A 25,494-nucleotide genomic window follows, 5' to 3' on the forward strand; every position below is an offset into this window, starting at 1 on the left:
GCAAAAAAATAAAATAAAATCACTGAATGTGTGTGGGGCTGGGCTGGTTCAGGAAACTATCAAAACAAGCCTTGAGAAACACACATAGGTGTATTTAGCCTTCTGGGCAATTGCAAAACCTTGCAACTACTGAGCAAGTGGATAATGAAAGCACTGTCCAGACAGGTAGGATGTTTGGCTGCTCCATGACATGGACTCTTTGTTTCACTCTTGCAGTGTCATGTTACTGCCCTTGCTGTCCCAAAAAAAAGAACCCCAGACTAAAATAAGACCTTGCATTTTTAAATGAAAAATAGCTTTTTTAGTATAAAGCTTTTTGGTGGCTTAAAGTTTAGTCAAAACTGTTTACAAATAACCCTACTTTAATTATACACAGTAATTACTAGAGACAGGAATTCAGCAATTGTAAATAAACATGCTAACAGCTTCAAAAAGCTAACAGAATTGCATGCACGTTAAAAGCGGATGTGAAGACGGGCGCGTTTCAAAATAAAAGCTAATGTTTTTCTTCAGCTACAGGCGTGACCTTGGCGACGAGAAAAATAAAAACATTTTACAGGATGGCGAAATTGGTTATGCTTTTATCCGTTTTACATCGACTTCAAGTTATATTTTTTTTAAGTTAGCGTGGTAGATTCCCCTTGCCGTCGCATTCATCGCAGGGTGTGTTTCGATCGGTACTTTATTTTATAAAGCGTAACCGGAAGTCCGTTAGCTAAAGCTGACTAGCTTAAATATAAAAAGGTGCTACTGTCAACTACTAATGTTGCTAACCACACTTAGCGTGGCTGGATATTAGAGACAAAACAAGGCCCTGGATAAATACTGATAAATATATTGAATAACTAGTAGATTGAATAAAAAAACAAAGCCTCTGTGTGATGACCGAGCAGGAACACAACACCGTGTTCCGGGAAGAGATGCAAACATCTCACCTTTAAGGGGTTAACCATATATAAATCGGGGATTTTTAAATGGCTGTAGCTCAAACGCGAGCGAAGCTGGAGACGGTGTGTGTGTCCTGCGGGTGTTTAAATGCAACCCGACAATTCAGTAAGTTAGTTTGAAAGCGGGATGTTCGGCCTGGTCTTGCGTTGCCACTAGTTTCGCAGCATCGACTCGGTGCTGCGAACACCCACCCGTCCTGCAGCATTTCCGTGTTTTAGTCGGAATCATTTCAAACGAACCCAATGCCACGTCAATAAAATACAATGGTTTTTGTTTAATTACAACGCAGCACGGCGTCCCCCCCTCTGCTTAAAAGCGGATATAAAATGCAGTTTCCTGCCGAACACTGCGACATTGTTGCCAGGTTAATAAGTAAAAGGGCGCATGACGTGTCTAAATCAATGAGTCCGAGTCCAGAACCGTGGTCGGTGATGCTAAAAGAACCGGACTCACCCAGTGCCACCTCGCAGGCTTTGCGCAGCTGGGAATGGTGAGCCTTCTTCACCTCCTTGTCGGCCAGGATCTTCTCCAAAGCTCGTGTGAGGAACATGTTTTTCGTTTTTTTCCCCTCATACATGTCGCGACGGAATCCGGAGCGAGGTGTTGCCTGGTCCCGAGTCAGGGCTTCGGAGGAGGAGGAGGTGGGGAGGGAAGGAGGGAGAGGCAGGGAGAGGGGAGCTGCAGCCGCCTCGAACGGAGGTGTATTCCTTCGGAAATGTCAGCCGCGCAGCCCTCCACAGACAAACATAAATAAATACAGGAAGGTGGGGTAAATCCCTCAGCCTGCCGTTAACAACCTGCCTCCTGCGCCATGTTGGAGAGAGGAAGCGACGTCACGTGTGCTTAAAAACGGCCGGCCGCAGTGAGGCAGCAGGGAGAGGAGAGGTGGAGATCTCCCCCATATATCCCCCCTTCACATCCATCTATTAACCTTATTTAACCCACATGCCGAATAACAACCTTAATATCCAGATCGATGCTTCGAGTCGTCAAGCTGATAAAGCTACAAAGGTATGGCAAGCCGTTGTAACATATAATCAAACCGCACAGCTACATTTTATATTATTTTTCAGCTCGAAATGACATCTAAAACTACAGAAAATGACATTTTTTAAAAATACAGACAGCTAAACGACTGCTAAAGTTTACAAAAGAGGCTAATACTGAGTCTTTAAAGCTAAAAGAAGCTGAACACTAGCTAAAAGTAGCAGACCAGCAGCCAAAACCTAAAAGTAACAAAAGACTAGCTAACAACTAAAAGAAGCAGGACGCTAGCTAAATGCTAAAAGTGTCAGAATTTTAGCCAAAAGCTAAAAGCAGCAAAAGCCTAGCTAACAACTAACATAAGCATAACACTAGCTAAAATCTTTAATTAGCAGAATGGTAGCTAAAAGTAGCATGATGGTAGCCAAAAGTTGAAAATAGCAAGATGCTAGCTAACAGAAGCAGACCACTACCAAAATGCTAAAAGTTGCAACACTGTTGCTAAATGCTAGCTAAAAGCTAAAAGTAGCAGAATAGTAGCCCAAAGCTAAAAGTAGCAAAAGGCTAGCTAACAGCTAAAAGAAGCAGAGTACTACCAAAATGCTAAAAGTAGCAGCACTGTAGCTAAAAGCTATAAGTAGCGGAATAGTCGGCAAAAGCTAAAATCAGCAAAAGTCTATAGTTAAAAGCTAAAAGTAGCAGAGTTGTAGCTAAAAGCCAAAATTAGCAGTGTGCTAAAAGAAGCAAAAGGCTAACTAAAATGATTTGTCGCTAAACAGCAGCTAAAAGTATCATAAGAAGACAAAAACAGAGCAGATTCCAAAGAGAACGACGTTTTGAAGGAATTAAAAACATATTGATGTGTTTCTATGGGGAAAATATTTGTAAACAAAGTAAAATATTTAACAGCAACCTTATAAACTAAGGTTGTTTTTGGGGTACGGAAAAAGATCCAACAATCCTAAAAGCGTTTAAGTTACCATTTTAATATTTAACAGATAAATTGGATATGTATTACCAAAATTCAAATTTACCTCATAGAAAAAAACCAAAAACGTTTTTGATACTCAGACAGGTTTCCTTCCTGCAGATACCGTCTGTCCTTTTCTCGTGTTGCGCTTCAAACATCCACTAATCTCCAGTTTGACCTCTTTCACCTTTAGGCTGAGCTAATAGCTTTAGTAAAGACAACAATAAGAAAACACTTTGACATCTAATCAGGACTTTAAATGTTTAAATGCCAGATTTAAGTCACAAATCTGACGCGTCGAATCAAAACTCTTGGTTGTTTAACAGCGGTGACTTGAACCGCGACAAACTCAGAGGTATTCGATTAATCATTTATTTCCTGAAGCAACGTGACCCTTAAGAAAACAGAACCACAGAAATAAATAAATGATTTATTAGACTGCTGCTGTAATGATAGCACATTCAGTCAGGAGACTATTTAAATTTTGTTTAAATGTTGATATGCTCTTTTTATCAGATCAGAATAAGATTTGGTTTTATTTGGTAACTGAAAAAAAAGATGAATAAAAAATATGACACCTTCAGATTTCACAAGGTAAAATAGGTGGGTTTTGCTTGTTTTTCTGTTGTAATTGTAGCCATGAAATAAATGAAATTTAATGATTTATTTGCTTCTTCCAGCCTGGAGTCCGACTGCAAATAGAACCGGAGAAACTGGCAGCTTAACCAAACAGGTTTGTTGAAGTTTTTCTTTCCCTTTGCACAGTCCAGCGTGGCTCTTTCACTTTCCCTAAACCTATAAATAAAAATAAAAACCATGATATCTATAGCACGGCTCTGAGCCACCATTTACAGATCAAAAATTAAAAAAACCCTCCAAACGTTAGGAATCATTAGGAATGAAGCGTGGCCGGATATAATGTTTACTATCAAACAGGGACGTGTGGTCAAAACATTTGCAGAACGTGAATAAGGGCAGAAAAGTTGAGCATTTTTGGCCTAAATCTTTTGGATAAATTCAAGCACAGAAGCCGTTCGTTGGAGTAAATCATTTATACTGATAGCAAGAGATAAAAACAAATGTACAAACTGACACAAAATGTACATTTATCAAAGAAATGAAAGCAACAACATATAAAACCTTCAGTATTAGAGCTGAAAATTTCACATTAAGCTTATTTTTGTTGTCACTGATCCAAACCTGAGTTCTGACAGCAAGATGCTTTACTGTAAACTAATAAAAAAACATCTATTATTGTTTTATAAAAAAAAAAATTCTTCAAGTTTAAAATATTTGCAGCACAGGATAGCTGAGTAGCTGAATGGAAGCTTTGTTGATTAAAATAAAAGCAAAACTAAAAATAGAGTTAAAGAGAAATATTTTATTATTTATTAAAATTCTGTAAAAACTGATTCTGTATCAGTGCGAATGTTCACACAAGCTGTAAAAAAAAGTCTTTTTGCAACAGTTATTAATGTATGTAGGCAGTCTTAAAGGAATAGTTCAGATATTTTTGACATGGGGTTCTGTGAAACAGTTAGGAACAGTTAATATCTTACCTGCTGTAGATGTTGATAGCTCTTTGACTGACCTCAGTTTGGAGAAACTTTGATTCTGGCTGGAAAACTGACCGCTACGTCAAGCGAGGCTACGTTTAAAATCGATTTTTATTGTTTAAACTTCTCCAAACTTCAACCTACAACAGGTAAGATATTAATTGTTCACAGCCTTTCCAGAGAACCCCACTTTAAAAGACATGAACTATCCCTTTGACTCGAACAGTTCCAGCTCGTGTGTTTCCAGTTCCTCGCCTCACGAGTACAGAAGGTCGTTCAGGCGGTCGGAAACCTGTTCCCGTCCGCGGCGCACTTCCTCAGCAGGCCCGACGCGATGGCTTTCACGGCCCGCGTGGTCTCGGCGCAGGTGGGGTCGATCAGCGACTCGGGCAGGAGGAACCCGAAGTGCCCCGTGTCCCGCAGCTCGAACGCGAACGCGTAGGGGATCCCGTTCCTGTAGGCCCAGTCGATGGAGCTGCCAGAACTTACATCTGCGTGGAAATGGAGGGAGCGGACGTCGGCATGCGGCCATTTTTAACGTAGCTGGAAGGAAAGTCAGCAAATAAAAAAAAAAGAAACTCACAAAGAGTCGTGGAGGCTGGTCCGTATCTGTACCTCACCCCGTGCGCAGAATACAAGGCCGACACTGCGTTCTGAGCCGCCGACTCCTGGAAAGACACGTTGAGGAACCTTCAGGTCTCGACCCGACGCGCCTGCAGATTTATGACTTATCCCGGCGGAACTCGGACGCCTTACCACGCAGCTGAAGTTGGGGATGGTGGCGTACTTGTAGGAGTACGGGTAAAGAAGCATCTGAGCGTACGCGTGGATGGAGATGTACGCCTTCACCCGCTTCCTGTGCCTGCGCAGGAACCTGGCGACGGCTTTGACCTCGGGTTCCGACTCGGCGAACGGGCCGCAGTAGGTGTCGTCGCACGGGTGAGAGGAGGCGCCTTCATCTGGGGAAGGAAACGGTGAGCCGAGGTCACACTGAATGGACAGAATCACACTTTGGCACAATTCTGCTGATTATTCAGTCCTAAAATCCTAAATATAATGCCTACTCTTAAAAATAGTTGATAACAGCCAACAAACTAGAAACTCAAAGTGAAAGAAAGCAACATTATGAAGAAATAAAACACAAGCTGTGACTTTAATAAGACCATAAGGTCCTAAAAGTCTCAGCAGATGAGCTGAATTTACCTACCTTTGAATAAATTGTCGTATTTCTTGTATAAAACAATATTTAAAAGGTGTTAAAAGTGTTCGGATGGTTCTCTGTCGTGTCCAGATTTATTCACTACTGGAAAAGTTTAAATATTATTTATTTTATGGATTTAACTCCAACCTCTCTGTACATCTGCACCACAACAATCTTCACTGTTTCCTCTCAGCTTTGGGAATGGAGCAGTTTATTTTATTCCAAAAAAGAAAGGAACTCACCACACCACTTCACCTTCCAGTTCCTGTTAGCGTCCACTCCTCTGCACTGGGACTTGTGATGTTTGGACCGTGTCTTCCTCCAGAATCGATCCTGCAGAAAAACAACAACTTTTTAATACGGTCGTCTTCACTTCCGTAAAAAAACTGAGCCGCTGAAGAAGAACCCACGGAGTTCCAGCTGAAATGGTATCCGTCCACGTTGAAGACGGGCATGATGTAGAAGCTGAGCTGGTTGAGCAGTCGAGTTGTCACAGAGTCGTACTTGTAAGAGCTGATGGCCTGTAAAAAGAGTTAAGTTAAATCAGAGAAGTTGGAGCTTTATAATGAAGTGACTTTTTTCCTATAGTTTGTATTATGTACAACCTTTTGAAATTGTTTGAAGAGACATGCTGATCATATTTGAGGACTGGAGTTAGGTGATTAGAGCACTGGGTTAATGCTCCTATACTTTGAAACCAGATAAAGACCAAGGTTAAAGTGCTAGAGCCTTAAACAACAATGACACACTGACATCTAGTGGTCAACCTTAGTTACTACACCAAAGCCAATTTATTCTTTTTCATGAGTTTTGAACTTACGTGTTTTTTTTTTGTTTGCATAATTTTTAGTCTTTATTTCAGGTCACTCTGTTTGCTTTTCACTCCTAATGTTTTTTCTACATCTTTAACAAAAAACAAAAGCATTTAGAGTTTCTGCTTTGTCTCATTCTCCTCTCTTCTTCGCTCTCCTGTCTGTGACCCAGAAAAACAATCTTAGCTCAACATTTTCAAAACGTGCCTCTACTTCTAGTTAGAGAATGTAAAAACACATTTGTTTCCATGTTATATCTCACCGACAGCGCTTTGAAATAGTGGGATATCTAATTTTTCTTACGCTACCCTAACGCCTCACTGCTGGTGTCTTTTGTCCCGTCTTCTCGGTTCCTGTCTCAAAGAGAACGTGTGAGAAAAAAAGGCGAGGATGTACGTTTTTCAGAAGCAGAGACTGGTTCATATTTGAAAGGTTTTCCAATCATCACACAACAACTTGAACGACGCCAAAAGGCGACACACTTTTCCAGCAAGCAGGATGAAACCTTTAAAACTGCCTCAGCTCTCTAAATGTGCGAAAAGACGTCACTGCAGTTTAACTTCAGACTCTCGTCGTGTTACACTTTTTTGCCACTCATCTGGAGTAGAAATTGTGTAAAATGAGATAATAAATTCCTGCCATCAGCGTCTGGCTTTGGTGTGGCTCTCATTTCAAAGGGCTTGTGTAAAAGTCTGGACCAGTGTCTCAGCCATTACTAGCATGACGACGAGTGATGCTATTTTCTTGTTAAATTATAAAAAGAGAACATCGCAGATGGTCAACTGCAGGCTGTCAGTTGGGGAGCCAGTGTCCCATCTTGTTTAATTACTTATCATGCATGGTGTTGTGTAAAAACCCGTGCTTTCATGGTCTGACCTCTTTAACAAACCACTGGCAGAAGGCCGGTCCGATCCACTCCCTGGCGTGAACGCCGCAGTCCATCCACACGGCTTTCTTCTGCGGACGGCTTCTCTTTCCTAGCTGACAGGACACAAACACCGTCAGCCCGCATGCTGCTGCTCAGCCCTCTGCGACTCGTTTTCTCCTACCTGAAGCACATAAAGTGGTCTCCCTTCATACGACTTCCCCACAGAGAGCACGCTGACCAGCTCCGGGTGCGTTCTGTTCATCTCAAACATCCAGGCTTGTATCTTAAACAGTAAACAGTAGTTTGAAAGTGTGTAAGGATTTGTCCAAAGGCGAGTTATCATTATTAGTGGATTATATCGGTGATCTTATAGGAGAGTGAAAGATAAAGGAAGACGTTGGGGGTTCACATCTACCTCTTCCAGAGAGTGATAAACCTCGTAGTCATACTGGGACTGTGACCTCCGCATGCGAGAGGAATGATACCCCGTCTGCTTTTCAATTTCTTTCTGCAGATTGGAGATAAACACCCTGTGTGAAGAGAAGACAGAGACATGATGCACATGATAACACACTACTTCAACATCCCGATGAGAGCAATAAAACCCCTTTCTCATCTGATTTAAATTCCATTAATGAAGCTTTTACAAACCAAAGCTACTGAAATATAAATAAAGCCATGGAGCTGATGTTTTTGTAAAGGTCCTCCGCAAATATTGACTACTTAACAGCTACTTGTGCGTCTTTCCTATCTGTTTATATGACAGTGTCATCTGCATACAGTGAAATTCAGTATCCCACCATCAAAAGATTGTTGATGAACGAGGTGAAAAACAGTGGTCCCAGAATTGATCCTTGTGGCACTCCCCCGACTGACAGATAAGATTTTAGCCATTTTAATCCACTCTTTGGTAGTGTATACTCTTTGACAGCTATAGGCAAGGTTTATGTTACGTTTGTGTCCATGTATGAAATATATCCTTTGTAATCCTTTAATTTACCATTTCATAATTGGTGACAAAAGTAAAGCAGACGGCCAATTACGCTTAGGAAAATTGTCAAGAGGAGAGACAAAGTCTAGCACTTTCAACACAATTAATGTGATAAAACATCTAAAAAACAACAACACGATGCTGCGTTCAAAGACCTTGCTAATAGCAGCAGAAACAGCTACAGCATCTTACTGAGCAGACATGGATCCTGGGAATATACGGATCTGAGCACGAGCTTCACTGCAAACAGGCACTTTTGGAAAAGACTGCTGCTGTCCTGGCGTGATAAGTTAACACGAAACATATGCTCCTCTGATTTTCAAACACATTTTCAAAGTACTTGTAAGAGGTGTAAAATAGCCTTTTTTAGTGCTCAGATCAGTACTTGTTATCGGCAAGTACTCAAATGTAAGTCATAATGACAGAGAGGATATATAAAGGTTGTAAACTACATATGGAGCTGAAGTGTCAGCGTTATGGTTAGTCAAGGCCACAGTGTAACAGAGAGTTAAAATGTCTGCCAGGTTATGAAAATTCTGTTAACTTATCACTTTGAAGATCACTAAGAAATATAAGACATATCCAGGTTGGAAGCATGTTCGAACCATGTGAAACCGTTTCATGGCTTCTCTAATAAATCTCCCAGCTGTCAGTCTTTAAATCCTTTGTTTATTCATGATTTACTCACAACAATAACAGATTACAGTTTAAAGCTCTGTAAGCTTAACCCACATGCGGTGAACTAGACGGCTCATAAATGTTCATTCAAACCAGTTCCCAGCTTCGGCTTCGACATGTTTTACAGCGCAAATAAAAGTCCCGAGATAAATGACGTCGTTCTCATCCGTTTAACGGCTCCTCTCCAGCCCATTCTTCTTCGCTCCCCGTCTCAAACAGATGCAGATGAGGATCTTTTTCTCATGCAGGCAGCCCAAATAGACTACACATCTTCCAGATTTTTTCTTTTTTTTTCTCCCCCGCACATGTAATCAATAAGTAGTTCAATGACTTGTGAACAAAACGAACCGTCCGCTAAGACATCAATCACCCAGTGTCAGCTGCAGAGGGAACCATTTCTGAGAGATAGTCAACACAACGCTTTGTCAGAGCTGAAACGTCTCCCTTAGGACGGAGATGACAATAAAAGCTGCGGTTGCTTTGATAAAACGTCGTCATTTCAACAATAATTTTAAAACAGGCTGGTGTACGGAGATGAACTAGATATGGAGATGAGCTGGGAGTGTGTGTGCACGTGTCTCAGCTTCGAGTCAGTGTTAAGTACTGTATGTTAAAATCAGATTTAATATCTAACAAATGCATGTGTACTTACCGGTAACCGATTCTTTCCTGCTTTAATCGTGCGTGCAAAACTCGTGTGTCGTTACGCTTCACGTGAACATCCACCGTGGCATTTTGATGGATTAGAAAAGCGCCACTGGGCTGCCAGAAGTCCACCTAAAATAACACAATGAGCATCAGGTCAGCAGGACTTTATCTTGTAATATATCAAGCTGTGATATTCTGATATTCTGTGGTTCACGTGATAAAATACTACAAACTCAAACAGCGTTGATTATTTTAGGTCCAGCAAAACAACCTATTTATCAGACACACCTACATTCACACGACATAATAAATAAAATAAAAAAATTGCATTTTTCGAAGGAATACACTTCACCACCTTGCAAGCCAAAGTTTTAAACAAAGATCTCATGCAGTCTCTTGGTGCTCAGAGTATGTGTTGGAGAAGACTCTCAGCTACTACCACACCAAATTTTAGCTGAACATTTGTAAAAATGACTGAGTTCTAACCATTTCTGTGCTGGTTAATGACGATTACCTCTGGCAGCCATCTTGAATCAGACTGATCTCAGAAGGTAATCAGTAGATTTAATCCACTTATTACTTTCTGAGAGTTTTGGTAAAATCTATCTAGAGGTATTTTGCTAACAAACAGACAAACACACAGAAGTAAAAGCTTTAACACCTACCTTTTGCCCTTTGGAGGTGAGCAATAAAAATGGTCAAACAGGGAATTAAAAAAATATTATTTATATGTAACTAAAATCCAACTGTCAAAATCAAACCTAGAAAAAACAACAACTATCTAAACATTGTTTTTAAGGGATTCTAGTCCTGTTTCTGTAACTTGTAACCCAAAGACACTGACACCAGTAAAGCAATTTACTGAATTTCAAGGAATTAAGTAAAAAAAATACCAATATATCAAATCTGCAACATAGATTAAAACATACAGTGAGAATAACTAATAACAAAACCATTACCAGCCTTAATTAAATGACTCTTCCTTTCAGCTTTTTTGTTTCCTGTGACCTCAAATTACTAACTAATCTTATCAGATGGGGAAACATTACCTGAGATAAAACAGGTGTCTTAACAAACAAAACACACTTCAACACAGACATCATCTTGAAAAATAACAGAAAGAGACGAGAGGAGTAATAGAAAATGAGAGAAGAAACCAGGAAAGTATTTTTGCAGACATGATTCTAAAGATGGGATCCTTGGAATCTGGTTCTCGATGGATGCCGCACATTTGATTATCCTCATCTGCCTTTCATTCGGTTTCACAGGCCGACACACACGCTTGTTAATGTGTCGCCTGGTTTAGCCACTTACAGACAGCATACCAGATTCATTTAACAGTTTGGATTACTGCACGTTCATGGCGTCTCCAAATGTTTCGTAGCTGCTCCTCTGTTAGCAAAACAAATCCAAAACACTTCGGCTCAAAAAGCACCAAAAGATGTTTGATCAGATCCTTAAATGAACAGTTTATAGCTGGATTTATGAGCCCTGGAGATTATGTCATTTGTCTGTTTTATAAATCGTCGCCCCCCCCTGATTGTTTGGCTTGCTCAGAAAGAAGTGATGTGGTCGTAGTGTGGGCAGAACAAGGAGGGGAAAGTTACAGCTCCATAAAAAAAACGAGCGGACGGACGAGGCGACGCTGCGTCTCAGGGATTCAAACAAACAAACAGATCTGCTAAAAGCTTTTTGTATCTCCTGTCAAATAAAAGGTGACTACCAACTGACTAAAGAGAAAATAACACAACGTTTGTTGTTTAAAAGCAAGTGTAGCTAAATTTAAATGTGATTTGGAACAACTTAAACCGACACATGGCTGAATATTTCAAACCGGGGTACATAAATATTAAAATTTACTACATGAACAAAAAAAATAATTTGACAGCTGGTACATTACTCTGATAATATAACTGATAAAAAACGAATTATTAGTAACTTAACACATTTACATAATATAAACATAATGCAAAGCATCATAAGTTTAATAGAAATGAAACAAATTCACAGTTTAATCTTGTTTTATAGACAATCAATTAGTAATATCATCTGCTGGTTATTTAATTGATGCCAGAATTATTTTTTTAGTTGCAGCACTAATAAAAATAGAAACAAAAACAAATAATGGCAACAAAAATGATGTTAAATGTGATAAGGTTAAAGATTAAATTTAATACAAAGGTAAACAACATAAGAATATCTTAATGCTGCGTAGGTAAAACAAATAAATACTTGTTCTACTTTGATTTTAATCTTAAACACCCACTTTGTACCAACTTGTTGATGTTCGTGTATTTAAGAATAAGATCCTGTTAAATCTGTGTTCCTTAAAGGTATCAAATAATACAAATATAACTAAAATATTTAAAAAAACCAGCCAATTACTGATTAAAGACAGAATAAGTTTCTGAATAAAGCTGTCACTAATGTCACAAACACTAAAAACCTACATTAGTTTTGTCTCTCTTATTTAAAATATGTATAAAATGAATTACAGTTCATTCAGTGCATTTATAATAACTATATAAGGTGTGTTATATTGGAGAGTTTATCTCATTTTTTATTTTTCTGAATTTATATGAAACTTGTGCTTGTTTCTCAGATAAACACGTTTTGTTTCACTGCTTCACAACATTTTTTGCAATAAAAATGAGGAGAGTAGAGACGCAAAGCTGAGTAAAACAGAGACCGTGTTTGAGTTTGTTACAGAAAACATTTCTGTTCGTCCACCTGAGTTACGCAGCGAACAGAATCTGATTTCTCGTGAAGCCTGAAGCTGAAACCTTTGACTCTGGGGGACTAAATTTTAGACATAATTTGATTAAAACAATCCGTAACGTGATAAAAACCAGACCTGTAGGAGATAAACTATAAAATACTGATCAAATGTCACAATTTAAAGCCGTAATATTATAAAAATACACCCAGCTTTTCTTCTTAAATACACAAATAAAAGCATAGTTCAGCTGTTTTATCCTTCAGAAACATTTAGGTAATTAGAGTTTGTTTAAATCATTCAATAAAATGAAAAAACACGTCTTGTTATCGTTCATCCTGTATTTTCTGCTTTGCAAACGATCTGCACGAGCAGACTGAAGCTTGGTGCCAAGAAGGCCTTCGCTCGCTCCTGACGCTGATGGATAATTGCTTCCAAATGATTTGGGGGGAAAAAGAGAGGAGGCCTTTGTCTCCTGCAGGGGTTCCTGCCTGATTTCAGTATCTTTGAAACACATGTTCATCATCCACTGAAAGAAAGAAAAAAGCATCCACCCCCGTGTTTCTCTCAGGGGTTTCTTCTTGAAATGATTATAGAGTGCCCCACCAAAGGAGATGTCTCTAATTTACATAATTGCATAATAATATTTATTATCCCAGACAAGTTTGGAGGTGTGTGTAAACTGTAAGAGAAGTATCTAATGTGTGGGGGGGGAAATGCCCACCTTCATACGTCCCAGGACTTTCTTGAGGGATCGTACCTCCTCAGCGTTACTCGGCGTGATCCGGAAAACTTGATCGCTGTGAACAAACACAATCCCTGTCAGTTATTAGGATAAAGAATTACAAAAAAATGATCTAATAGCTTTTAAAGTGATATTTCAGATCATTTGAAGTGAGAGATTTTGACCACTTATCTGTTGCGGATCGCTCTTTAAACAACCTCAGTTTGGAGAAACTGAGTTTATTTTTAACTGATATACACCGATATATGCAAATGCTATTTATAAACCTTTGCATCACCATTAGTTTTTGCAATACGCGGTTATTTATAGGGAATTTTATGGCTATTTCAAAGCGCTAATAGCATCAGTTGCCGTAGCATTGGGGGATTTCCTGCAGGAATATCATGATCATGAAACTCACTGAGGTATCAAGGTTTAGAAAACACTGTTTGATGGAATTTTTGAGACTGGAGTTGTTTTAAGACGGCATCAGTCCACTTTGCTCTCGCTCCAACCAGATGTTAGCTTGTCAGTCCGGTCAGAGTTAAATAGGCCCTCTGGGATGTGGATGAGCCTCCTTTTAGGCTGCCTCTGGTTGTTTATAAATCACTAACCGAGTCGCTCAGGACCCCTGAAGGTGAGCGTGTTTATTCATAAAGACAGCATTGTGGAATTAGACCTGTGGTGTTACATAGAAAATGTAAAAGTGGACAGTCGGACATGTCAGGAGTGGGTAATCCTGGTCCTCGATGACCACCATCCTGCATGTTTTACTTGTTTCTCTGCTCCAACACAGCTGATTTGAATCAATGGGTGATTAACAGGCTTCTGCAGAACATGAAGAGGTGATTTAACCTCTGAATCAGGTGTGTTGGAGCAGAGAAACAAGGAAAACATGCAGGATAGTGGCCCTTGAGGACCAGATTGGAGACCCCTGCTCTAAATCCTGCAATCTCTGGTCGCAGTGACTGTCTGTCATCACACCGTCAAGCTGTGAAGCCGGCTTCCCCTTTCACAAGTCGACCATTAAAGGCAAACTGCATAAGAAATCAAGAGGTCAGTTTGTGGTCATGCGGTTGTGAGACGTTCGTTTTCTCACACACCTTTTACAGTCCAGACACTCGGGAAGCTCCTCCCTCCTCCTACAGCGTTAAAACTGGTTTCTTCTCGCCGGCTTCTCAACTCTCCTGTACTTTTTTTTTTTACTGTAACAGTTCTAAAGATGGCTGTATTTCCTGACAGCCTCGGTCAGCTGCTTCTCAGCGGAGCAGCAGAAGCAAAAGGACTCCATTAAAGCTCACCGGCTTCTTAACCAAACCACGCAATGCTTGACACAAACCCCTGTGTGAAGAAGTTAGGCCAGGGCCTTGTGTCGTGAAGCGGCATACGAAGCTGCGACGCAGTTTTTGTCGTGTAACCACAAGAACAAGAGCCTTCATCCGAACTCACCAGAAGGTGTCGTCTCAGTGCCAGTTTAAAGCGTATCGTTCTTTGTTTTCTCTTTCTCCAGACTGAGGGCATCCGAAGAGCTATCTACGACATGTAAGACAGTCATTCATCAGAACTTTTCCCCATAGACTGGCACTTGAAAAGCTCTGCCTCTTTAATGTCACCCATTCACTTTTTTATTTTATTTTATTTTGCTGGGCGCACATCGTTCCAAAAGCAGCTGGGCCGTGAAGTCGGGCCATAAATCTCTCTTTTGAGCCCGACTGAAGGTGACATTTACAGCAGCAGATGTTCGATGGCGAAATGAGCGGTTCCTCTTACAGGATCCTATAGATGACAGGGCCAAGCCTGATCCAAACTATCTGTCTGAGGCATCATTACAGGATTACATTTCCAGCTGCGCAGGTAGCGCCTACAGATGCAGAACAAGCTGTGATGTAATGTCGGGACATCAAACAGAACATTCTTCACTTTTATAGGTTTGCTCAGTTTCTAACCTAACTGAAAGGATTTTTCCCTGATTTTGTGAATTTACATTTTCACTCGAGAACGACAAGTCTGTTCAGAGAGACGGCGTGTTTGTTTATGTAACACCACACAATGATCTCACAATGATGTTTTGACTAGGAGAGATCTCAGATTAAGCTCCGCTGCGGTTACACCTCAGCGGTCAGAGATAAGATAGTTTAGAGCAGAGGTTCCTGAACTGTTCAGCTTACGACCCACAAAGTAACAGTTTCAGAGGCTTGTGACCCCTAATATGACCGGCTTAAGTATACAAATCTTATCATAACCTTATTTAAAAAGGGCATAATGACAATATAAAACAGCCTCAGCTACAATTCTATTTTCAATCATTTATGATAACTTTTTACATTTTCAAAAAAAATATTTTTGTAAAAATTACCAGCTTTTTTTTTGTTTCTGGAGATTATCTGGGGGCCCTCACTTGATGTTTTACAACCCAAAGAGGGGTCCCGACCCCAGCTTTGGGGACCACCGGTTTAGAAAATGTATTTGATTTTGTTCACAAAGCATCACCTGAAAAGCATTTTTCAGTCAAGTTAGTGTATTTGCAAAAAATAAAAAAGAATCATTTAAATTTGTTCTTGTTGCTAAAATCTACCACACAGATAAAATGAAAACTCTAAAATCCCGACATTTAACTCAATCTGTAAAAAACATCTTTCTTGCCACACCTTTTTCTTAAACATGTATCTTGTTATTTTAAATCTTCCTCACCCTACAACCAACATGGCTGCAATTATTCATCGTGTTCTTAGTCTCCATTTTTTATTGTTTTTATAAGTTTCCCCCTCTCGGTGAGCGTCTTCCTCTCACTTCTTTCAAATAGTTTTTTTACTGTCTGTCGCAGGAAGCTGGACCCTGACAAACAAAGGCAGAAGAAGAAAAGGAAAGGGTCCAGGTGGTCCATATAAGCGACTGCTTGTTTCATGGACCAAAGCGTAAAAGGCCTGATTTCTGCTGGAGAGGCAGGAGAGCTTTCCAGTCCAGTTTGAACAAACATGGAATCAACTTTCCACGATAAGATAACGCCCCGTTTTCATTAACGTGTTGCTCTGGCAGAGGTCTTTTGCTTTGCAAACCATCAGCTCCAAGCATTTAAGAGATAAAGCTGTCTTTAGGTTGTCAGCCTGTTGATTCTCACAGCAGAAAAACCTTTGGGATGGAAGCAATTTGCTTTAAAGGCAACCATTAAAGCCATTAAAACTTTTGTTTCTTGGTGTTGTTTTTGTTCTTTAATCAAAAGTAATTTCCAGACATTGGTATTAGCCAGCATCAAGATGCTTTCTTATAATTAGATGGCATTTGGTTAAGAAAAGGAGCTTGCTTTGAGAAACGTCCCCATCTGTCCACATAGATGCACAAGAAACCAAAATATAATTAGTTTAAGACAGAAAAGAAGCAGCTTTGAAGCTGTAATACTCCCCTTTCCCTCCTTAAATTCATGAAACAGAACATTAATATCTTTACACAAGCCAGTCTGCTTTCTGAACATAGCAAGTCAATTTGATAACAAGAATTAGAAGTAAAAGCTTTTGATCAAAACATATTTAAAGCGGAAATAATACAGCTCTCTGCTTTTATTTTTAAGTTTCAATAAGTTACAATTAAATGGCCAGCTTAATTATATGCTCTATGAATTTCCAAATGGGGTAATTTCACTAAATTATCCACTCAGGCCTGCGTATTTCAGTGGTTTAAAGCAGGGGTATCTGGTTCTAATATCCGGTTCTAAAAAAAAAAACAAAAAAACACAGTGATGATTAGTAATAATTGTTGAAAAGCTGCTGACTTTAAAAGTGGACTCCAGCAGATTAAACCCTAAATGTGGAGGGGTTGACGGGGTGGGTACAAAGTGAGCCGAGGTGGGTGGAGGTGGGAAAACAAAGAATACAGTTTTATAAACTGTGCACTCAAAAATAATAATAAAAAAAAATCACAGCCACGTGGTTCTTGGTCACTTAAAGCCAAAATTCAGTGAGACTGAAAGAGAAAACTTCTTTTACACAAATCTGAGACGCCAACTAGCCACACAAATGTCCTAACATGTCAAAATACCAATAAATGTCTAAATTTATTATTATAATGTAATAAACAACAGTTATTTATATTTGCAGCAGGAGCTTCGAGCACAGAGGTCACCACCCTTAGTGGCCGGCAAAGGTCTCCCGGTGAACTGGAAGTGGCCCACGGGCCGTCAGTTGGCGATCACAGTCCTAGCACGTTTTGTGGCTCTGGAGCAGGAAAATATCTGTTATGATTGTAAAAGTTGCAGAGCCCTGAACTGGACAAACACGTGGTGCTTTATTATTATTATTATTATGATTTTATTTTCTTGTTAAAGTTGATGAGAACAGCTGACTGTGTTTACATCTGAGGTCAGTCTCCTCATACAGCCACCAGCAGCAGCAGCAGTCCGGAGGGTGGAGNGGGATGGGGGGGTTAAAGTAAAGTTAAAGTGTTTTTCATGCGTCAGGGGAATGAATGAAACACTCACCCTGCGTAGCGGCTGTTGTACGGAGACGCGCCGGCGCGACGTGGCGCGTTACTGCAGATGATCGCGCACGTCAGGAAAGCTAAGGCGCGAAAAGCTCCCCTCTGCTCACGAGCCATCCCGCTGCTTTCAGATCCAGGAGGGAGAGAAACTGCGCGGGGTGCAGGTCGGCTCCGAGGATCCGCTGGAAGGAGGCGCTCCGGCTGCTCCGGCTGCTCCGGCTGGTGCGCGCTGCCACCTCCGCTGAAGCTCCGCAGGGATCTGAGGGGCAGAGAGCCTTTTTATTATTAAATGAGGAGAACCTGGGTCACGTGGCTCGGAGTGGGAGAAGTCAGAGAAAAGTCTGAAGGGGACTCTGAGCAGGCTGTTCGGTTCTGTGTTCATTTCATGAGGCAGAAGAAGACTGATGGATGGAGGTGGAGGTCATCTCACCAGAACATCACCCAATGAAACAACTCAGAAGTTTAAACTTCTGTTCTGCTCTGTGGGGGAAACAAGAACAAGCAATATCTTACCTGTTGCAGATAGCTGTTTGAACAGCCTCAGTTTGGAGAAACAGACTTTAGCCACGTGTTGGACAGGACTGTGTGTGAGGCTGGATGACTGAGAAACAAATGGACTAAACTGAAATTAAAATGTCTGATCCTGAAGCTGTCACGGCTTTTCATGCGCCAGGCAGCCATATTGGATTTTGAGATCGGGGCTGGTCAGAAATCTCTGGAATTCCGACTTTGGGGCGTTCCAGTTGATTTTTCCGACCCGGAATTCGGAAACTCCGACAATGGAACGCAGCTGTAGTTCTGACCAGACTGATGAGCTACTGGCTAGTCTGGGCTGGGATTGTTGCCATGGGAAACCAGCTTCAGTCTCAAAAGTTTCACATCGGTTCACATCTTTACACCACTTCAGCTTTGAATTAGTTATTTATATAGAGTTCTATGACAATTTGCAAAGGCAAATAGCAGCAGCAGTTAGCTGTAGCACTTCTGTTGCAGCCTGGAGCTCTTTGGATGGGAATATCATAATGTTTATTTTGAAATAACGCCATGATATGAAACTGATGCTAATATAAAGGCTTATAATCTAACGCTGCTACCATTTGTTTAAAATAAATTAAATTAAAGAAAAAACGATGATCTGTTAACTTACCAGCCTGATCAGAATAATATTCATTTCTCTAAACTGAGGGCTCTCAAAGAGATATCTACAACATGTAAGATAATAACTGTTCATATTCTCAACAAAATGCAGTTCAGTTTCTTATTTCTGGCTAACAGATGAACAAACAAACAAAGAAACTAACAAATATCTGTAAGATTCTCACTAAAACACACGCTGCTGGTATTTTATTTTCCTTTATAGAATACAAACACTAGGATGTCAGGATGTTCCACTCAGTGAATTGCTTTGAGCAGCTTAATTAAAAGAGGAAAAAAAACAGATTGTTTAGATTTTCTGGGCCCACAGAGTTCTTGTATCTTGTAGTCAATCAGCTCTGTCTTGGCGCTGATCCACAGGAATTCCTCTGTGTGAAGCTGTAGATGTCTCCTTTTATTCCCAGCTCTTTGTCCCTCGCTTTGATCCTCTTCTTATCCTCCAACGCGGTGATTAAATGTCTAAGTCAACCGCCGGCCTTCCCTTTTGTGACGGCGTGGCGGCGGCACATTTTTCACATGCTTCTCCCCAGTGTCAACAGCGTGCCACCTGTTTTGCACCAATTACTGTACAGCAGGATCCCGGACGCACCCCCATACCCCTTCTTCCCTCCAAACTGAGACAATACAGCAGCTTAATGAAGAACAGGTGGGAAAAACCTGAGTTTTCAAACTCCACCACTAAAAATGAGTGCTCAAACGCAGCATATCAGTGAACATGTTAACTTTGGACAAAATATCCAATAACTTTGAAATAAAGCAAAACTAACAGGTCTGTTTTTTTTAAAAGTGGAAACGTTATGAACAATTAATATTCTAACTGTTGTAGACAGCTATTCGGACCCCCTCAATTAAATAAAAATGGAATTTAATCATGAGCAAACTGACAAGGTAACAGGTAGTCTGCACAGATCTGAACCAAAAAGTAACTAATTTCAAAGATTTTAAAGCAACTTTGAACCTATTAAGGAATTTGTTGAGTAAATGGGCTCATTATTGGTTGAAAAATCCCATAAAAATAATCTACTTCTCAGTGGAAACACAAATTCAGTGCACCATGGTTAAAAGGCAGTGCTATTTTTCAGAAATGACAGAAAACCATGCATCTGAGCTGAGTCTGAGCAGCACACAGAAGGATATTCATTGCTTTACATTCTACAGTATGTACATCAAGTTCAGCTGCTATCATTTAAAAGTAACATTTAAAAAAAAATATGTATATATATATATATATATATATATATTCCTCCTGGAGTCAGTTTGATGTTGTTTTAAAACTCTGAGCTGCATTCCTGGGTGCGTGGCACTGTGGTGGGCTCTGGGTTGTGGTCTGCAGGGCTGCTGACGCAGAATCTAAATCCCGACCATCTCAGAGTGGAACCCAACGCCAGTAAATCATCGTTTCCCTCCCCGAGTCTCAGACGGCGCTGAGGGGGCGTGAAAGAGCTCTTTGACCACCTTGCAGTCAGCGGTTGTGCTGGTTGGCGATGAAGTGGGGGGCCTCCAGGAGGACGGGAGCGGACCCTGAGCAGAGGTGTGGTGAAAGAGAGGGAGGTTTGCAGAGGATTAGAGATGAAGAGGTAAAGCCTGAGGAGGTAACGGCGGCTATAAAACTTAACGACTCAAATAGTGAATGAAGAGCTCAGAGGAGAGGAAGGTGAGTATGGAAGCCCCAAAGTGCCACAATCCAGTGGGTTTACAGCGCCTTTAATTAAACTGATGACACCTGGAATGCATGATATATAATAAACCCCAAACATATTTATGTCCAGTTTGGCTTCTTTAATTTATGTACATTTTTACTGATATATTCATTTGAATGCAAGAGTTCAAATATAGAAAATACTTTTAGCCCTGAAGTCCTTGTTTCACCTGTTTGGGAGGACATCAGAAAGTTTCATAGATGTGGCACTAAGACAAACGTCTCTTAAAAATAAGTTTTTGTTTGTGAAGTATATAAAAAAAACATCACACGAGACATCCAGAGGATTTCAGGCTGACTTGCAGAGAGGATTTTATTCTGTGCACATCGATTCACGCGGAGCTTCATGGGGAAAGGCTTGAAAAAACGCAACTTATAGCTGCAGAAAAACAAGATGAGTGATTGGAAAAAGCTCAGACACAAGCCACAGGCTGTGAGGGATACTGTTCAGGAGATGCAAAAACAGGAAAAACAGGAAAAGGGAATACATAAAATAAAACAAAAGCCTAATCTGCAGTCAAACATGGTGGAGGTACAGTCATGCCGGGGATTATCTTTGCTGTGTTTTGCACTGAAGCACATGGATTTGACAAATATGCTGCAAAATTAAAAGACATTTTAAAGCAAAATGTTTTACTCACACCAGGTTCGAAGTGAAGGTTCTAATGAGCCTGGAGATTGTTGCAAAACCGACTAAAAAGCTAATAAAAATATGAAAGATCCCTTTTAGATTAATATATGTAAACAGATGAACCTGCAGCGTGAATGAGTTAAAATTAACTGGGGCTTGACGCCACCTAAAGTTGAGAATTAATGCCTTTTTATAGAAATTTGCTCCCTCATAGGTGCACCTCTGGTAGCAAATAAAAGGAAAGGACTTTTCAGTCCCAGTGCCGTAAACTGATACACCTTAAGGGCGGACTGGTGGAAATAATAGGCGACCTCTTCATTATCAGCGTAAGCCAGCAATGTTATCCCGACCCATGTTTGGTGCTTTGTGCGAGAATCAACCTGACAGAAAAAAACAAATAAAAAAAAAACAGGAAGAATGAAAGAATTCCTGGCAGCAGCTCTGAAGGCTAGACCACAAAAACAGAAGGAATTTACACATTTTTCTGCAAATGTCACCAAGGGTTCACAACTTTTTTTAGATAAGGGCACACATTTTGTATTCTGAGCCTTTGACCAATGAAAAAATAGTGGCAACTCCCTCAATCGTGACTTCAATGAAAAACAACGCTGCCCTCTGGTGGCAGCAAGGAAGCATTACAGCTGGAGAGAAACCCTGCAGTACCTCATCTATACATCAGAGGATGGTACATATCCAGATTTAGACACGTTCAAGAGTCATATCCCCATCTCACCCCACCAAAGATGAGTCTAACCTGTAACTGAGACCTACAACAGCTCTATAAAATAAACTACAAAACCTCCCTTTTGCTGCTCATAAAAAGGGGCTGTCACACGTGAGTTCTTTGCAGAAATGGAATCGGCAGAATCCCCACTAGTTGAGATGTTAATCCCTGCCTCATTATTGTGGGCTGAGAAATGGCTCTGGAAAATTCGCCTCCAAAGCTGGTGCAATAAAGCTGGTTTTAGTGTTCATATTTACCCAGCCGCAAAATGACTCCGACTGTGTCTAATTCAATATAAAAACACTTTACCAACATCTGAGCAAAGCTTCCCTCAGCCGTGCGGGGTTTGCAAAAGAGGCAGGGAGGGAGGTTTCGGCTCCCACTGAGTGGAAGTTGTGTCCTAATTAAACTCGGTCGCTTTAATTAAATATCAGTGTTTTGATCTTTGTGGCTCCTCGCTTGTGAAATTTGTTTAACTGCAGTATTTGAGGCTGATTAAGTTAAGATTCAAAACAATAAAACCGCTGATTTAGACAGGACACACTTGTAATTCACTGCCTGTTTTTAAGAGCTCAGGACGCACGTATAGAGAGAGCCTTGAAGGAATGAATATTTCCCACTGCCTTTCATGCCTCACATTTGAACTGCAGGATCATCCTGTGCTGAGAAGAGACATGCAAATGGCACGAGACATGATAGCGCTCAGAGGATGACTCTCAGCTACTACCACACAGAATTTTAGCTCAGTATCTGCAAAACTGACTGAGCTGTAGTAGTTTCTTGCACTGCCTAATGTCACCTTGACTTAGGTCTTAGGATTGCATTAAAATCCATTCACTAGTTCATGAGATATTTTGCTAACACATTATCTTCTCTCGCCTTTGTCAGCAGGTGGTAATAATGACAACATTTGTGCATATCAAACTGGGTTTACTCATGAATGTGTTTTCCAACAGCCTCTCTTGTGAGTTACATTGCAAAAGAAATTCCAAATGTTTCTTCCATGGCTCCTCAAGAGCCCCCCCGACGAATCCCAGCATGCCTGAAAACACATTTTCCTCCTGCCTCTCCGGCCACCTGTGCCTCACTTCCTCGGATAATAAGGTCTTTTTGATTCGGTGCTCACACCGCCGGCGAGGAAGCTTAAAGCAAAGGGCCAGTCTGCCGAGACGTGCAGTCAATATGTGAGAGGAGAGACTTCAGGTCTCGCGCCGTGCGAGTCATCCTGTGACTCAGATTTATTTCTTCCTCCACAAAGCTGAGAGCTGAGACAGAGAGGGCCGCGTGTGATCTGTGTGTTTGTCAGCAACACGACACGAAAAACAATGAATGCAGAGAGACGTACTGAACAGGCAGAGCACAGGAAACCAAAGATATATATATATATATATATATATATATGTGTGTGTGTGTGTGTGTGTGTGTGTGTGTGTGTGTATTTAAAGTGGTTCTCCAGGAATATATCCAGTCGAGCACCTGACAGTGACAACATATTGTGCAGTTTATTCCTAAAAATAAGAAAATGTGGACAAGAGAATCATTTGATTATTTATTATGTGTTAAGCGTTAAGCTAACAGCCCTTTGATAATCACCCTATTTGAACTAAAATACTATTTTCTGTTTGTTAAACTGTGTTATTGTTCATATTTTTTAACATAGATTCAACTAGAATCTAGATTGTGATGGACTCTTACTAGCCAAATTCCAATTAAAGGTCTATTTTCACTCCGGGGATTAATAAAGCATCTTTTATTCTGGTAAAAAATAGATTCTGTGTTGATGCAACCCTGGTTTATCTCTTGAGTTTAGGAACATTTCTCTCTGAATGATTCCTAGGCGAAACCTCCAAGAAATTTATAATTTATTAAAGGTAAAAACGATGCTATGCCTCCTCAGGCGTCACCTGGATTATCACCTGGATTAGATGATAGAGGAGCCAGGATATTCCGATGAGTAATAGGCTATTCCAACGACACGTTGATGAGCAGGAACCTATATTAATATATCTTTTAGTAAATTGTTTAATAATAAATCACACAAGGCACAGCTTTGACTTGTTGTGGAGTCTTTCTGCTTGTAGTCATTTCGTCGTCAGGAGGGGAAATTTAATTTTGATGATTTATTGAATATCTTCATTAACATTCTGATTGCACCGTCGCCTCTCCTTTCATCCTGAAAGACAATTCCACCTTAAACTTCAGGGCAAATCCTCAGCTTGTAACATTAGGGAGAGCTTTAATGCTCGGAGCGAATGCTTAAGTGATGTCAAGCTGTTCAAATCAAACACTTACAAAAAAAAAAAAAAAAAGAGTTATTTTGTCCTTCTTTTTGTTTGACATGGGATATATAGCAGTAATGATCTCATTAATGTGTTAAAAAAAGAAAGTGTTTTAATAATTCAGACACTGCTCAGTTTTCTGGGTAATATTTACTGACGTAGGACAGCGAATGTGCATTAAAATATTTGTTATTCAGAAAACACGGCAGACATCACGTGATAAATGCTAAATGTTTCACAGCACCATTTCAAACTTCAGAAATAAGAGGAAAAAATAATGTATTTCCTATTTTTGTCAAATTTCTATTTTGTTACTGTGCGTTTATTTAATCTAGAAATAAAGACAGTCTTGCATCTTTCAATCCCAGTTCCAGAAAGCTTCAGTCTGCTCTAATAAATCCAAAATGATGCCCTGATTATGAGTTTTTCATAAAACAAGGCTTTATTTACATGATTTACAAACTAAAGGAGGTTATGAAAGAGCAGCCACCCATTACAGAACAAAAGGAACATATCCCGACTTTCTACATCGAGTTAATGCAAAGACTGCATGTGTCATAAAAGTATTATTGTTGTGATGATGGGATTAAATAAAAGAAGAGAAGCTTGGTGTAAACATAAGGTGTTTCAGGAAGTTTAGAAGCAGTTTGTTCTGTGAGAAAAGAGTCATCTTTGGTGTGGACGTTACTCCCTAAGGAAAAAAACCTCCAAAGCGCTATATGATGTCCAGAAAAATACTTATTTAAAAAAGAGAGTTACACCTGCTTTCACCAATGACTGTTCATTCATTTGAACAGCGATCTAGTTTATTCGGACATTTTGACTTTAATGAGTGAGGTTAAAATTTATTTATATAGCACATAATAACAACAAAGTTGACCAAAGTGCTTTACAATTCAGCTTCATAGCAACTCAAACTCTGCTAGAATCAGGGGTGGAAAATAAAAATTTTGTCCAGCCACTCAAATATTTTACCAGCCACTATTTTTTGTTGTGACAAAAAGTAATTTCATATGATGATGATGATGGAGGTGGGTGGAAGCAGTTGTGGTGCCCTACAAGCTGAACAATACCTCTTTCTGGACACTGCATGGAAATAACTAGACTTTTGTTATTTTATTTTTTTTAAACCATTAAAAGATGCATATCTGTACATAAAAAAAATCAGACAGGTAAAATTTATTTCTGTGGAGTGTTTTTGAAGGTTTTTTTGTGCTTTTGTAAGTTTTTGTATGTAAGTTGTAATGTTTTTCAGACACTTGCTGCTTTTAATGCATAGATCTATTTGTGCTACCCGTTTATATTTAACAGGTAGGATATTCTGATGAAGGAAGGGATTTTTGTGGTTTTAGAAAGACTGTTAGACATAGCTGTTTAGCCGTGCTACGGTAGGAAAATCTGACGAGGAAGCACAGATCATCAGAACACCGGCCGTAGGCG

General features: G+C 40.1%; 2 protein-coding genes and 1 long non-coding RNA gene across 4 annotated transcripts in view; 1 reads left to right on the forward strand and 2 right to left on the reverse strand.

Annotated features, from left to right (window-relative positions):
* Nucleotides 1-1,743, reverse strand: part of arfgef1 (ADP-ribosylation factor guanine nucleotide-exchange factor 1 (brefeldin A-inhibited)) — a 40,984-nt gene extending 39,241 nt beyond the window's left edge. Inside the window, exon 1 of one of the 2 annotated variants that reach the window (XM_017406621.2) lies at nucleotides 1,402-1,525. In XM_017406621.2, the coding sequence (XP_017262110.1) occupies nucleotides 1,402-1,525 (124 nt within the window). Of the gene's footprint in view, nucleotides 1-1,401 lie in introns of both variants that reach the window. The other variant, XM_017406622.3, reaches the window with a different exon arrangement.
* A 31-nt stretch (nucleotides 1,744-1,774) lies between these two features.
* Nucleotides 1,775-16,280, forward strand: LOC108230424. The gene is made up of 3 exons (XR_001808356.3): nucleotides 1,775-1,959; nucleotides 3,583-3,635; nucleotides 15,921-16,280. It is a non-coding gene; the product is annotated as an uncharacterized LOC108230424 (long non-coding RNA).
* On the reverse strand, nucleotides 3,940-18,120 carry cpa6 (carboxypeptidase A6). Its single transcript, XM_017406623.3, has 11 exons — nucleotides 17,568-18,120; nucleotides 13,097-13,172; nucleotides 9,661-9,785; nucleotides 7,755-7,869; nucleotides 7,521-7,622; nucleotides 7,348-7,452; nucleotides 6,070-6,180; nucleotides 5,902-5,992; nucleotides 5,215-5,417; nucleotides 5,042-5,126; nucleotides 3,940-4,949 (listed from the first exon to the last, which is right to left on the reverse strand). Exons 1-11 carry the CDS (start codon nucleotides 17,681-17,683, stop codon nucleotides 4,735-4,737), a joined length of 1,344 nt encoding a protein of 447 aa, XP_017262112.1. The 5' UTR covers nucleotides 17,684-18,120; the 3' UTR covers nucleotides 3,940-4,734.
* Between the last annotated feature and the right edge of the window lie 7,374 nt (nucleotides 18,121-25,494).

Source organism: Kryptolebias marmoratus, linkage group LG21, assembly GCF_001649575.2.
Source record: "Kryptolebias marmoratus isolate JLee-2015 linkage group LG21, ASM164957v2, whole genome shotgun sequence".
In the NCBI taxonomy this organism is placed as follows: Eukaryota; Metazoa; Chordata; class Actinopteri; order Cyprinodontiformes; family Rivulidae; genus Kryptolebias; species Kryptolebias marmoratus.